The 10909-nt window shown below is 34.1% G+C and overlaps 1 protein-coding gene across 1 annotated transcript; it reads right to left on the bottom strand.

Annotated features, from left to right (window-relative positions):
- Positions 1-1428: 1428 nt before the first annotated feature.
- On the bottom strand, positions 1429-2810 carry LOC116350086. The gene is made up of 2 exons (XM_031781808.1): positions 2305-2810; positions 1429-2202 (listed from the first exon to the last, which is right to left on the bottom strand). Exons 1-2 carry the CDS (start codon positions 2554-2556, stop codon positions 1429-1431), a joined length of 1026 nt encoding a protein of 341 aa, XP_031637668.1. The 5' UTR covers positions 2557-2810.
- Between the last annotated feature and the right edge of the window lie 8099 nt (positions 2811-10909).

The raw sequence follows: 10909 nt of genomic DNA, 5'->3' as shown, positions 1-10909 counted from the left end.
ATAGTAGGCTATGATATTCCTACTCGGTGTTAGCACACGAATTAAATAGCGCCTATGAAATAGCAACCGCTTTATGCATAGCTCGAGCTTAATGTTGGATTTATTTTCATATATTTTTTGTGGTGAAAGAGGCGACGCAATATTAACATTTTGTATGCGTATATGAACGAACGCGTCACTGAAAATTTATATCAGAACATTTCCAGATTTAGGGGAGAGTCACGTAGGTTGGGCCGGGTTTTGTTTTTTGGCCAAGTTTTTTTACTCAAAATAAAAATAACGGATAGTTATATACCGTCGGAAAGGTATTGTTCCGGGCTACAAATTTGCCGAAGAGAGTAATTGATTGCTTCAAAAACCAAAAAGTTATGATCAAATTTCCGAACACATGATTTTTGGCCCCCAAAAAATGTGTCACGTAGGTTGGGCCAGCATGCGAAATTGAGAAGAGGTTGGAAAAAATGAAGTGTAAACGCCAGATTTCAAGTGTTTAAGGTTGATTTATTTACAACAAAGGCTTTCGCTATGAAAATATAATGGAAAATTATCAAATATTCATTGTTCTTCCTCAGAACTAACATCGGCATCTGAGTCGCAATTTTGGCACGTGAAATAACTTTGTGTCATGTTGACGCACTTCAAATGGAATGGCCGTTGGCACTTGTTGCACTCGATGGAGTTGTTGTTGGTCAATTTGGCTGGCAAATTCTGCATGCAAATCATGCAAAAATCCACATCTTCATCTGACGACGACGATTTCCTCTTTGAGGCGGCGGCTCGTGCGGGCTGTTTTCGCTTTTTTATTGACTCTTTTTGCGGTGAATGCTGTCGCTTCTTTGCGCCTTGTTCCTTCTTCTTTTTCTTAGCATCACTCTTATGCCGTCTATCTTTGAGATTGGCAACTGACTCTGGTGAGGTGAGAACAGTGCTTTTTATGGGTTTACGCCCGCGAGTGGATTTTTTTTTTGCGGCATTGTTGACTGAACGGGCCCAATTTCCGACAAAACTGAAGCGATACTTGACGACTGAGACATTGTTGTTGGTGTCTTAGTCGATGTAGATGGCTCTGAAGTTGATACTTCTTCGTGTTCATCCACTCCAAGTTGGCCAGTTACAACACGAATTCGCCTTTGCTCGTCTTCAGTCAAGGAGCGCTCAAACGAAGTAGCCATTTGATGTTGGTCACTTTGGTTGGCCTGAATAAAATCTGAATCAGAGAAGGCATTCTGAATGAATGGAAAAATGCCTGTAGCAGCAAAACCAGATTTTATGTTCTTTGGTGTTAGGGCTTGATTGATCCAACGCCTTGCACACGAGTCCAGGAATGTGCCGAATGTCCAACACTTTTCCAGCATTGGATTTTTGCCAACCAGTGCATTCTGTGCTGTAGTATGTCTTGAGTGGGCTATATACAGACACATCCAGCGGCTAGTCGTAATGCGAACAATGTGGCGGAAAAGCTAGCATAACAATGCCGTTATCCAGAGCCAAATCAATTGCTTCAATTGACAAGTGCGATGTGTGGTTGTCAAGAAGCAGCAGTGCTGGTTTTTTTAGGCTAGGACTCACGTATTTGATGAAATGCTCCATGTATTTGACAAATTCCACCTGTTTCATCCAACCAGATTCGTTGCATGCAGCACCAGCAGTTGGAGGAGCACTATCCATAAAATAACTCTGCATATTTTTCCGGGGAAAAACAAAGAATGGTGGCACAGAGTTACCATCTGCATTCACAGATAGAGCCATTGTTACTAAATTGTCACGTTCGGCCGCAGCAGCCAGTCCAATTCGTTTGAGACCTTTAACTGCGATTACCTTTCCAAATTTTGTTGGCACTGTTGAGAAACCAGACTCATCCATATTCCAAATTTGATGTGGCTCAAAGTGATGAATATCCATGAGACCCTTATACTGATCGAAAAACTGCTTGACATTTTCCTTGCAAAATGATCTGATTCGGTTGATACTAGTTTGTTCGGGTGTTCGCAAGGAAAGATTTCTGTGCCGCAACATAAAGCCATAATACCAGGTTTTTCCGGCCATTTGATCAGTATCCCAATTCGTTGGATAAGCGATATTCAGCTTGCGCGCATATTGGTAGGCTAACTGTCTCAACTCGGTAATGCTAAGGCCGTAATAGAGATGACAGCATCGCACGAGATATACGACGAGAGCTTCTCCTTCTTCTCCATTGAAAACCTAAGGCAATCAAACAAAATCAAACCATGTATCATTCTCATGAATTATGAATCAAAGTCATTGAATAACACAAAGAAAAATGAACTAAAATGTCGTTCTTACCAGCTTTGGTGTCGCATACGATGCAATTCGACGTAAAATAGCCAACAATTCGACATCAGACAATTTGGAAATATCTGCAACCTCTTTGTCAAGCTTTTCCACATATCGTGTTAAACTGGTCTTGCTGATGGAATATGCACGGGCGGTAGGTCTGATGCGTTTCTTTTCTATTTTGATGGCTTTGATCGCATTTAGCAATGCATCAAAATCAGAAACACCATGATCAGTTTTTCTTTCTCTGCGGTTAGCCATTTTCACTATCTGAAGTTTCTATTAAAACACTTATTTTTTAAAAATAAGGTAAAGTGGGGTGAAGTGATAAGTGGGGTGAAGTGATAAATCGCCATATTTTCAAGGGTAGTTATCTGAGAGGCGAACCATATACCGTACAGGATAGTTTGAGCTGTCAGCTCATTTTATAGACAGCCATCGAAGTGTTTGCACGCAAATTAGTTGCTCTCGCGGACCAGTCCCAAAAATGATCGTCAAAAAGTTTTTCTCAGTCTCTCTGCCAGTCATGATTTTTGACAACATTTCCGGTGCTCAAAGCAGGCAAATATGTTTTACATGTAGGTTTAATGAATATCTAACTAAATCCAAAAGAATTTTGAAAGTATATCATATAGTTTCGATTCCACGTCATTGCGCACAAAATGACGTCGATGGGGTGAAGTGATAAATTTTCGGTGGGGTGAAGTGATAAATTCCATTCGAAATTTGGTGACATGTTTTGTCGGAAATTTAGTAGATATCAAGTGTTAATAACCATAGTCCATAATAAATTATTAATAATTGGGCTTTAGGTTTTCGTGAACCATGGAATATTCTTGAAAAATCGAAAAAAATGTAGAAATTTCTCGAAAAAATCCATATGGATAACGACAGAAGGTTCTCGAAAGAATGAGAAACCTAAAGAAAATTCTGGAAATTCATAGACATTTCTAGAAAAATAGGTCAATTTCCATATAGAACTTTCTCGAACATTCGAGAAACTTATGGAACATTCTAGAATTTTTAAGAATATAAGTCAAAATCATTGTAGAAGATTCTCGAAAGTCTTGGAATATTCTAGAACATTGTCTTATGACAACATATAATGAGTCGAAGTTTCTAGAAAAATCCGTTTAAAACCATGGAACATTCTAGAACATGTTATAGTCGCAGAAAATACATCTAGAACTTTATAAAAGTCTAATTTTGAACAAGGTCAAGTGAACATCCAAAGAAATAATAAAACAAAAAAAAAAAAAAACAAGTGAAACTTGTTGTTGTCATTTAAAATGTGCCAACATTCAAAATAACTACTTTACTTGTGTCCATTGTGACTCTGATACTTCAGACGAGGAATGATTTTTTAAATTCTTTGTTAATTTATTTTTTATTATTGATCATAAAATAAACATTCATTTCAGTTTCACTGCTCCTTTTATTTCATTTGTTCGAAAATTTATGATTTATCACTTCACCCCACCACTTTTCTGAGACTCAAAAATCGACTGTTTTGAAAAGTACCCATAATTTTTTTGAAAATATTTTTTTGAAAATTTCGCGACTATAGGGTGTTAGCTATGGTAATTCTCTATCGATTAGGACATTCAACTGATCAAAAAAATAAAAATTGTGAATTTTATGTATGTGCACAAAAACCCTTATCACTTCACCCCACTTTACCTTATCTTTTTATTTCACTCGTTTATTTCACTTGTTAGTTTTGTTTGTTTATTTTTCTTTTAGTTGTTCACTTGTCACGCTTTCAACTAAGACTGAGTCAAAAGGTCAAGTGCACCTGTTTATATACTTCCGTGTGGGTGCGAGTGGTGGGGATGAGACATTCTAGAAAATTCGATGAGCTTCTGTAACGTTCCATTTGATTCTTCTCGAAATTTCTAGAACATTCTATGGATTTTGGTGTGTTTCGATGAGCTTCTAGAACATTCCATTTGATTTTTCTCGAAGTTTCTAGAACATTCTATGGATTTCGGTGTGTTTCGATGAGCTTCTAGAACATTCCATTTGATTCTTCTCGAAATTTCTAGAACATTCTATGGATTTCGGTGTGTTTCGATGAGCTTCTAGAACATTCCATTTGATTTTTCTCGAAGTTTCTAGAACATTCTATGGATTTCGGTGTGTTTCGATGAGCTTCTAGAACATTCCATTTGATTCTTCTCGGAATTTCTAGAACATTCTATGGATTTCGGTGTGTTTCGATGAGCTTCTAGAACATTCCATTTGATTTTTCTCGAAATTTCTAGAACATTCTATGGATTTCTCTGTAAAAAACATAGCGTCCTATAGTGACCCAACCTACGTGACTCAAAATGGCCCAACTTACGTGCCTCGGCACCATTTTGACATGACGTGATATCTTTTTTTCTACACAAGATATGTTGGAAATTCCTTCGAAATATAAAAATAGAGGAAAAACTATAGTGAGAATGTTATATTCACCTTTTTCTGTCGTTGCAAAATTTACATCTTTTTCACTTTTTGAAAATTCTCGAAATCACTTTTTTAAAAGAAAAATTTTGTATGTTCTGGCTCAAATACAAGGAGTGCTAGTTAGCACGTCCGTTTATTATGAAAAGTTTGCTCCTAGTGAGAGAACAATTTGACAATATAAACATCATAGTTGCCAATTGCCATATGTCAAAATATCATACTGGCCCAACTTACGTGATGGCCCAACCTACGTGACTCTCCCCTACAATATTGCGTCACAGTGAGAACTTCGAACGAAGTGTTTTGTACTTATTTATATATCTATGATATTTTCTCCATTTTCAAAAAATGTTTTCTGTTCTAAATTTTGAAAAGATGTGGTTTTTAACGGTGATCAGATGTGCACACACTAATGATTAAACCTTTTTCCCACCATAAATGTATAAAAATCAATGTACACACTCAAACATGATTCAGCCAGTTTTTGGCGGTGAATAAATATTATTATTATTATTATAATAATAAAAACTCTCTCAAGGAAAAAATTTAAGAAATTGATATAAAATAAATTTGAAATAATTGTAGGCATATATTTGTGAATAAACAAAAAATAAAAATAAATCTTTTCGCGATTTCTGTATACGTACGTAAAATATTAATGTTAAAATAAAAAGAATTCTATTGTATCTTATTGTTGGTAACATTTTTATGATTTTGTGAATTCAATTTATATATAGAAGTTGAACATTAGAATAATTGTAGTTAAATCATCATTTTTTTACATAACAATAACAAATCTACATTAGAAAGTTGGTTTTGAATATCAATCATTAAAAAAAAACTGGAAAGAGTACAAAATATTGTTTTATATCCTTTTGAATAAAGTAACAGTATTATGCCGTCAAAATACCATAATTGAACGGGTAAGAATAATTATGATCTCCGATCATCATTTAAAAATATATCGATACAAAACATTGAATTAAAATAAATGGAATGTTTGTATGAAAAACACGGAATACCGCTGAATTCACACTGTTGTAAGCCCGTGAAAACTCGCGAAAATAGGAGAAGAGATATATTTTTTTTCTTCGATTTAACAATACTTCTCAATTTTCTGTAAAAAATCGCTTTCCTTATCATCGAAAGCACGATTGGCATTAGCTTAATATTTAGTAGATGTTATTTAGCTAATACATGCCAAGTTTATAAGTGTTGACAGAAGTCATCTAACAATGTAAACTGCATTTAGACGAGGGAGTGAGATGAAATGAACTGGAAGTGAATCTTGTGAGTTGGTCCAAACTGTTCTGGAAGTCGAGTATTCTAAAATTTACTGAAGTAAATGAATTAAAATAAATGAGATACTGGCTGTCATTGAAAATGAATGTGATACAGTATCTTATTTATCTGAACTTAATGTCTTGTATCAATATTTTTTTAAAGGATGATTGGAAATCATGATTATTCTTACCAGTGTTCTTAGTTATCGGATCGAAAGTTTCTAAGATCGATCCTTCCAATTTCCCTAATATTAAAGCCAACGTTCATCATCATTTATTAATTGGAATTTTTATTTTTGGACACACTGTGTTTGATTGTATGATTTTTGTACCATGGAATTGCGTGGTAGTTGGGAATATACAGTTTGACTGAGTTGAATTGATAATCTGATTTCTAACTATTATCAATGAATATAATAATAATGATAACTGCATCGAACAGCATTTTTTCGCCTTGGTGGTTTATTTTGATAAACTAAGCCTACCAATTTTTTCAACCAGAACAAAAATATTTTCCTCAGAAAATCTTTGAAATATATTTCGATTTCCACAAAAAAGACTTGATTTCAATGTAAGTTCAATAAATGATGTTTGTATTGTTTTTGATAAGGTGGATTTGTCAATATCAAAAATACAAACAAATCAGCACATCCAAAATTATTGAAGTTATTTGTTGAAACATCGTCAAAAATAGTAAGAAATCCGGGCGAAATTCGGAGTTTTTCCGCCATATCCGGGCCGGGAGATTTTTCGTCCGGGTTTGGCCTCGGAAATCCGGGCGAACCTGGATTTATCCGGGCGATTGTATGCGCTTATATGTAAAATTGTGATTTTTTTAAAATTTTATGCCGGATTCTTGATTTGGTGCCCAAGCACTACTGAAATATTCAAAAAACCTTTTTCCAAAAGTATACGTTGGTATATATAATATCAATACATAGATGAGGAGACTTTTTTGCAGGGGGGCAAAGGGTAATTGGCCAGGGCCACATTTTTTTTCGTTTATTCTTCAAAACCAGTTTATTTTTAAGAATATATATGAAAAACGATTCAAGTTGTTGTAAACATTAAATCATACTTCTCTTCTTCCATATACAACTAAATCAACCAAATTTGATTTTATTAACTCCTGGATTTTTTCGTTAATCGGTATTTTGGGCTTCTTTGACTTGAAACGAATTGTGGAAAAGCATATCCTTTTTTATATGACGGCCTTAGAAGAAAACAATAACATACCGAACATGTTGCAAATAATACTAATACAAAGGGGATCTTAGATAATAGTAAATTTGTAATTTGACTATTTATCAATAGATGGCGACACATAAAATAGCAACTTCGAAACAGATACGCATTTCCTATATGGACACTCGCCCAAATGTCGGACTATTTGTTTGAATTTTCAACTTCAATTTAATATTTAACACTTTTGATTTCATCTAAAAATATCATTCTAAACACAATTCTATGCAGAATTTAATTGTGCTTCATTTCACACTTGTCAAAAGAAAGAAATTTCCAAAAATATATTATTATTTTCCATTTTTCCGTCGTAACATCGAAAATTCCAAATGTCGGATATTCGTCGTCCAATTCTCGGCTCCCAAATCTCGACATATTTAATGAATTTTCACTGCGAAACTTGAACAACTTTAAGTTTTGACAGCTCAGGAACGCTTTCTTCACATTGAGGAAAACAATACAAAATATCGAAGTTGAAATTATTGGATTGATATATTTTTGCTGCATATTTAATTTTATTTATTTTTTCACAATAAAATGGCAAAAATATTTAAAAATATTACGTTATTTCACTGATCAATAATATTTTTGGTTAAATTTCACAATGATCCAAATACGACTTTAACTGTCACATCTGTCAAATGCAAAGTGTTTCACTTGAAACTTCGGTGCTTAATGTGTCGGCAATTGGACGATTTATTCCGGAATAATATTACAGTGAAAAATGAAAAATAAATATAATTGTTTTTCTTTATATTTTCAATATTTCTGTTCAATAACTAAATTAAAGTATCTACAATTCGCAGACATATATTTTTTTCCAAATTAGTTATTTCTTCATATAAAAAAATGCATTTTACCGGCTTGTCTCAAAATGACATAGTTTAACTTTTGACTTGAAAAAGTGATAAAAATACCTAATTTTTTTGAACGTAATTTGTTAAAGCAATAATAGATTTTTGATTAAAATTTGGATTATAATAAAGAGATTTGATATTGATCTTTCATAATTTACTTTTAAAAATGCAACTAAAATGAATTTTTAACTTTTAATTTCAATTCACCTCTCGGTATTCCGACATTTGGTCGTGTTTCGACATTGGCAATGTACTGTATACACAATTCGATGCAGAATTTAATTGTGCTTCATTTCACATTTCTCAAAAGAAAGTATTTTCCAAAAATGTATTATTTTTTTCCATTTTTTCGTCGTAGCATCGAAAATCCCAAATGTCGGATATCCATCGTCCAAATCTCGACTCCCTAATCTCGACACATTTCATAAATTTTCACTGCGAAACTTGTACAACTTTAAGTTTTGACAGTTAACCCTCAAACGCACACGTGGGGTCTCTTAGGCCCTAAGAGTTAGTTTTTTGAAAAAATCACAAAAATATAAAAAAAAATTGGAAAATTTCGCTGAGCGTTTTCTTTTTTAATATCATATCTATGTGATAAAATCAAAAATTTCAATGTTTGGTGCATAGATGAAGTTTTGGGAAGTCTTATACAAAATACTAACGTAAAAGCACAACGGGGTCTTTTGGACCCCAAAGTATTTTGTATGGGAAATGATGTATTCTGTATGGGCCAATATGAAACTCATGGAGATTTGTTGACACAACAATTTACATTTCATCAAACACCAACACCGTAAATTCTTTCGTCCGTGACGTATACTGTTCATCGCAAATAAAATGGCATTTGCCATTATAATATATATTCATACATTGTTTTTTTTTTGGATAGGACAAGAGCTTGACCTAAGCGTGCATACGCCGCCGCATGATATATGTATCATGCGGCGGCCTACGCACGCTTAGATCCAGCTCTTGCGGAGATCTTACGGATCTATCCTATCCAAAACACAATGTATGGGCATATTTCGTGAATTTGGTGAACGTTGCTGGTGTGGCAGGGTTTGCCTTGTTGCGAACGTCTAACAACATGTTTGCCAAGTATGGAGGAAGAACGGAAGCAGCGCGATCTCATCGCACTCCATATAAAGCAATGTAATTGGTTTCGATCACGCAAATGTGCTGCCACCTGGTGTCTCAGAGTTAAGCTGACACATGCTTCTTGCAAATGCAGAAGAAGAGGAAGGAAAAATGTTTACATAGGGTTGAACTTATAAATGCCAGAGAGCTACAGTGTTCAAAGTGCGATCGCCCTTCGGGAAGCAGTCTCTATATTGATCTCACATATCGAGAGGTAGTTCGGCGCAGTACACGAAGCACATTAACTGGCCAACGACTGTCGATTAGCGATATTAGTGAAAGACACGACTGTCTGAAAGTCGTACATATCAATAACTACGAAGCATTTTGGCTATAATTGATTTTTTTTCCATAAAAATCAATATTAAATTGTGATGCTGTATTGGAAAGTAAGGAATAAGCTATGGTTTAACTATAAAATGACATATTTTACTCATTGGATACCATTTTGCATAAGTTTTGTATGAAATTTCTCATGGGTCCAAAAAGACCCCACCTGTGCGCTTACGTTACTGTTTTAGCCTGTGCGGTTAAGGGTTAATGAACGCACTCTTTACATTGAGGTAAAAAATACAAAATATTGGAGTTAGAATTATTAGATTGATATATTTTGCTCCATATTTAATTTTATTTATTTTCCCATAGTAAAATGGCAAAAATACTTTAAAATATTGTGTTTTTCCACTGATTTGGTTTGAATTTCACAATGATCCAAATACGGCTTTAACTGTCTCATCTGTCAAATCAAAAGTGTTTCACTTGAAATGTTCGGCGCTTTATGCGGCTTTATGTGTCGGCAATTGGACTATTTATTCCGGAATAATATTACAGTGAAAAATTGAACATAAATATAATTGTTTTTCTTTATATTTTCAATATTTCTGTTCAATAACTAAATTAAACTACCTACAATTCGCAGATATAATTTTTTTTTCAAAGTAGTTATTTTTTCATACCAAAAAATGCATTTTACAGGCTCGTCTAAAAATGATATAGTTTAACTTTTTTTGAACGTAATTTTTGAAAGCAATAATAGATTTTTGATGAATATTTGGATTATTATATGAATGGTTGAGAATAATAATGACTCACGCCGAAACTGACTTTTTTTGCTCGGTGTCTAGTGGCTAAACCGAAAGAGATAGTTGTAAAATGTCTTGATGTAGTTTGAGATTTAGTAGTGATCTCAAACTTTACCAAGAAATTTTACAACTACCAAGAAATACCAAATAAATTTATCAAGCATTGTTTGGTTTCATTGCGGGGGCCAATCACAACATTGTTAAGAGAATCTCTTGAAACATACACTGTACCACAGATTTGGAGAACGTCTTTTGTAAGACCGGTTTACAAAAACGGTGACAGAAACAACGTTCAAAATTACCGTGGTGTCGCTCTTCAGTGTATAGTGTCAAAAATTCTAGATTCGATAGTCACGAACCATATCAATCAATATCTAAAGAACATGGTACACGAATCTCAACATGGGTTCATCAAAAATAGGTCAACGATAACGAACTTGGCAGAATTTACATCGAATACGATAATCAACATGGGAAAGGGACATCAAACAGACACCATATATTTGGACATCGCAAAGGCTTTTGATTCTGTGAATATAAAATTACTAATTCAAAAGCT

The sequence above is a fragment of the Contarinia nasturtii genome, unplaced genomic scaffold, assembly GCF_009176525.2.
Source record: "Contarinia nasturtii isolate CC-2019 unplaced genomic scaffold, AAFC_CNas_1.1 Cnas_scaffold_3527, whole genome shotgun sequence".
Taxonomy (NCBI): Eukaryota; Metazoa; Arthropoda; class Insecta; order Diptera; family Cecidomyiidae; genus Contarinia; species Contarinia nasturtii.
Note: the sequence above shows the minus strand (reverse complement) of the source record. Positions and strands in the feature narration are given on the sequence as shown.